Genomic DNA, 5,000 nt, shown 5'->3' on the forward strand with positions numbered 1-5,000 from the left:
CTCTTGTCGCTGTAGCCGGTGGTCGAACGTTCCTTCGAACCTCCCAGAGATCAAAACGTGATATTTTCAAATCTTCTGTTTGCAGCAGTCTTGTATTAGATGCAGTAGTTTTACTGACACATCGGTGTCTGATAGCTTCTTCAGGACTGTTTCTGTTCTCATCCTAAACTTTATATCTATGCATTTACATTTCTATTTCATTCAATAGTTGTTTTTATGCAAAGCAACGTACATGAGCTAGTCTGCATGAGTGTGTGGGCGCCTGAACATCACACCCATATGTGCTTGTTGAACATCTCATTCCAAGTCCATGGCCATTGAATTGATATGGAGTTGGTCCCCCCTTTGCTGCTGTAGCAGCCTCCGGTCTTCTGGGAAGGCTTTCCACTGGATTTTGGAACATGGCTGCAGGGATTTGTTCCCATCCAGCCGCAAGAGCACTAGTGAGGTCGGGCACTGATGTTGGGGTGAAGGCCTGGCTCGCAGTCGGTGTCCCAATTCATCCCAAAGGTGTTGGATGGGATTGAGGTCAGGGCTCTGTGCAGGCCAGTCAAGTTCTTCCACACCAAACTCTGCAAACCAAACCATGTCTTTATGGACCTTGCTTTGTGCACGGGGGCTTAAACAGGAAAGGGCCTTCCCCAAACTGTTACCACAAAGTTGGAAGAACTCCGTTCTCTAGAATGTCATTGTGTGCTGTCGCCCAAACCATGAAAAACTGCTCCGGACCATCATCCCTCCTCCACCAAACTTTACAGTTGGCACTAAGTGTTCGGGCAGATAGCGTTCTCCTGGCATCTGCCAAACCCAGATCGATCATCAGACTGTCAGATAGTGAAGTGGGTTTCATCGCTCCAGAGAACACGTTTCCACTGCTCCAGAGTCCAATGGCAGTGTGGCACAGCGCTTGCACCGCTGCCTCGCAGCAAGAAGGTCACGGGTTCAAGTCCCACCTGGGGCGGGGTTGGCACTGGGGGAGTTTGCATGTTCTCCCCAGGCTTGTTGGTGTGTAGTGGCTGTCTGTGTGTACTCTGCATGTCCTTTCTGTGTGGAGTTTGCATGTTCTCCGTGTGCTGACATGATAAAAACATGCAGAACACTCTGCTGTCCTGTCCCTGACCGTGACATGGATGTCTATCTGGAATTGGTCCCTGGGCGCTGAAGGAAAGGACTGGCTAGCCCTGGAGCAAGGACGACAGGATGGGAAAAATGCAGAAGTAACATTTCTTCAGCCACCACTCCCTGTATGCATATGTGAATTGTAGTGTGTGGCTGTAAGACAAATAATGTGTCTCTTCTTTACACCACTCCAGCCTATGCTTGCCATTGTGTGTGGTGGTCTGAGGCTTGTGTGCAGCTGCTCAGCCATGCAAACCCATTTCATGAAGCTTCCGACTAACAGTTCTTGTGCTGACGTGGCTTCCAGGGGCTTATGCACCTGTTAACAATGGATTTGGCTGAAATAGCCACATGCAGTCATCGGCGGGGGGGGGGGGGGGTCCACATGCTGTTGGCTATGTAGTGTGGATTCATGCATTAACATGCAGAGCACTTGCAGTAGTGATCGTATCATAGCCACGCATGTTTCAAACGCAAATAGTGGAAGTGTGCAAAAGGTCGATCACCAATAGTGATGCGAGAAATAGGACATTTAAATTACAACTTATCTATGTAAAGCTATAAATCCCTGTCATGGCGTCTGGGTGGTCATTGCCTACCAACACGGGGATCGCCGGTTCGAATCCCCGTGTTACCTCCAGCTTGGTCAGGCGTCCCTACAGACCCAATTGGCCGTGTCTGCGGGTGGGAAGCCAGACGTGGGTATGTGTCCTGGTCGCTGCACCAGCACCTCCTGTGGTCGACCAGGGCGTCTGTTTGGGGGGGGGGGGACTGGGGGGCATAGCGTGATCCTCCCACACGCTACGCCCCCCTGGAGAAACACCTCACTGTCAGGTGAAAAGAAGTGGCTGGTGACTCCACATGTATTGGAGGAGGCATAGTGGTAGTCTGCAGCCCTCCCCGGATCAGCAGAGGGGGTGGAGCAGAGACCGGGACGGCTTGGAAGAGTGGGGTCATTGGCCAAGTACAATTGGGGAGAAAAAAGGGGGGGGGGGGTAATAAAAATAAATAAATAAATGTATCACAGTCATGCTTACAGGCTGTCTGTGGATTAAGGTAGTCCTGGAAAAGAAGTTTCCCGGCAGTTTTTCGGCCTTTCTTGAATTGCCTACGTGTTTAAATGAATACTGTTAAACTCCTGTTTAAATACTGTATGCATAGTGTTTAAATACTGCATACATACTGTTTAAATACTGTATACATGGTGTTTAAATACTGCATACATACTGTTTCTATGCTGCTCTGAAAGTGTTGTGAACAGCCTTGCTCTCGTCTACCTCTTAGTGTGACTACATAACCTGAGTCGTCCCCCTCCATACAAGACCAGCCAGAGTGAAACATCTGTTAAATCCTGTAGTTTACACAGAAGAAGGAAATGATGGGAAACGGAGAAAGACTGTAAGTAGATGGTAAAAAAAAAAAAAACGAGATTAAAAAGGAAGAATTTAGATTCAGACAGTTCAGAAACAAGGCAGTCTTCCAAGTAAAAATCATTTCAGGAGCACTTGTTCTCGTTTTGGCCACTTGGTGGCGCCGGTGGTCCAGAGAGACGTGTTGATGGATGGGGGACTCAGTAACTCGCCTCACCAGTGATAACCAGTTTGCTGAATCATCCTCGCCTATTAATTCCAATTCAGTTATAATGGATGCCATTAAGTGCTGGCGCTGGCACATCCTCACGGCGCGGCGAGCAGCGCGGCGCCCTCAGAAAACTGGCGAGCAGCGGGCACGTCCTCACGGCGCGGCGAGCAGCGGGGCGCCCTCAGACAACTGGCGAGCAGCGGGCACGTCCTCACGGCGCGGCGAGCAGCGCGGCGCCCTCAGACAACTGACGAGCAGCGGGGCGCCCTCAGAAAACTGGCGAGCAGCGGGCACGTCCCCACGGCGCGGCGAGCAGCGGGGCGCCCTCAGAAAAGTGGCGAGCAGCGGGCACGTCCTCACGGCATGGCGAGCAGCGCGGCGCCCTCAGACAACTGGCGAGCAGCGGGCACGTCCCCACGGCATGGCGAGCAGCGGGGCGCCCTCAGAAAAGTGGCGAGCAGCGGGCACGTCCTCACGGCGCGGCGAGCAGCGGGGCGCCCTCAGACAACTGGCGAGCAGCGGGCCGTGAGAGACCAGGAATATTCCTGGCTCCCAGTACACCAGAGTTAAACTAACTGGCAGTTTTAGATTCAAGAGGGGGTATTTAAAGGCTTTATGACTGAGTCACCCATGTGGATGCTGTTTTCCCCCCATGACATGTCAGGTGGTGTACATGACATGTCGGGTGGTGTACGGGACATGTCAGGTGGTGTACGGGACATGTCGGGTGGTGTATGCGACATGTCAGGTGGTGTACATGACATGTCGGGTGGTGTACGGGACATGTCAGGTGACATGTCGGGTGGTGTACGTGACATGTCAGGTGACATGTCAGGCGGGTGGTGTATGTGACTTGTCAGGTGGTGTATGTGACATGTCCGGTGATGTATGTGAGATGTCAGGTGGTGAATGTGACATGTCGGGTGGTGTATGTGACATGTCAGGTGGTGAATGTGACATGTCGGGTGGTGTACGGTACAGGACATGTCAGGCGGGTGGTGTATGTGACATGTCAGGTGGTGTACGTGACATGTCAGGTGGTGTATGTGACATGTCAGGCGGGTGGTATACGGGACATGTCGGGTGGTGTACGTGACATGTCAGACGGGTGGTGTACGTGACATGTCGAGTGGTGTACATGACATGTCAGGTGGTGTAAGTGACATGTCAGGCGGGTGGTGTACGGGACATGTCGGGTGGTGTATGTGACATGTCAGGTGGTGTATGTGACATGTCAGGCGGGTGGTGTACGGGACATGTTGGGTGGTGTACGAGACATGTCAGGTGGTGTATGTGACATGTCAGGTGAGTGGTGTACGTGACATGTCAGACGGGTGGTGTACGTGACATGTCAGGTGGTGTACGTGACATGTCAGGCGGGTGGTGTACGGGACATGTCGAGTGGTGTACATGACATGTCAGGTGGTGTAAGTGACATGTCAGGCGGGTGGTGTACGGGACATGTCGGGTGGTGTACGGGACATGTTAGGTGGTGTACATGATGATGAAACTGTCCTGTCAGCTGACAGGAAAACCCATTTCTACTGAAGAATCAGACCACTCACACCGACCCTACTGTGGCGTCTGTCATGACTAAAACAATCCCCATTGGCCAACTCCCCATGCACGTAATAACAAACCTTTCTGATTGGCCCAGACACACCACTCATAATGTCCCCTCAGTGGGAACCGTTCCTATTGGTCCCCGCCCAGAGTCCATCATGAATATTAGCATCTTCATAAAGCACAGCAGTTTATGGGAAAACATACAACAGATCCCCCCCCCTTTTTCTCCCCAACTGTATCCGGCCAGTTACCCCACTCTCTTCCGAGCCGTCCCGGTCTCTGCTCCACCCCCTCTGCTGACCCGGGGAGGGCTGCAGACTACCACATGCCTCCTCCCATACAGGTGGAGTCACCAGCTGCTTCTCTTCACCTGACAGTGAGGAGTTTCACCAGGGGGGCGTAGTGCGTAAGAAACAGAAAGCAAGGAACCCCCCCCCTTGTGTGCGTGCATGTGTGTGTGTGTGCGTGTCTGTCTGTGTGTGTGTGTGTGTGTGTGTTTGTGTGTGTGTTTGTGTGTGTGTTTGTGTGTGTGTTTGTGTGTGTGTGTGTGTGTTTGTGTGTGTGTTTGTGTGTGTGTGTGTGTGTGTGTGTTTGTGTGTGTGTTTGTGTGTGTGTTTGTGTGTGTGTGTGTGTTTGTGTGTGTGTTTGTGTGTGTGTTTGTGTGTGTGTGTGTGTGTGTGTGTTTGTGTGTGTGTTTGTGTGTGTGTGTGCGTGTCTGTCTGTGTGTGTGTGTG

At 52.0% G+C, this 5,000-nt stretch overlaps 1 protein-coding gene across 1 annotated transcript in view; it reads left to right on the plus strand.

Annotated features, from left to right (window-relative positions):
- The window catches only part of nav3 (neuron navigator 3), a 296,390-nt gene that overhangs the window by 124,388 nt on the left and 167,002 nt on the right, over positions 1-5,000 (plus strand). Inside the window, exons 6-7 of the mRNA XM_056275775.1 lie at positions 812-963; positions 2,777-3,265. Coding sequence (XP_056131750.1) covers positions 812-963; positions 2,777-3,265 — 641 coding nt within the window. The remainder of the gene's footprint in view (positions 1-811; positions 964-2,776; positions 3,266-5,000) is intronic.

The sequence above is a fragment of the Lampris incognitus genome, chromosome 3 (genome assembly GCF_029633865.1).
Source record: "Lampris incognitus isolate fLamInc1 chromosome 3, fLamInc1.hap2, whole genome shotgun sequence".
NCBI lineage: Eukaryota > Metazoa > Chordata > Actinopteri > Lampriformes > Lampridae > Lampris > Lampris incognitus.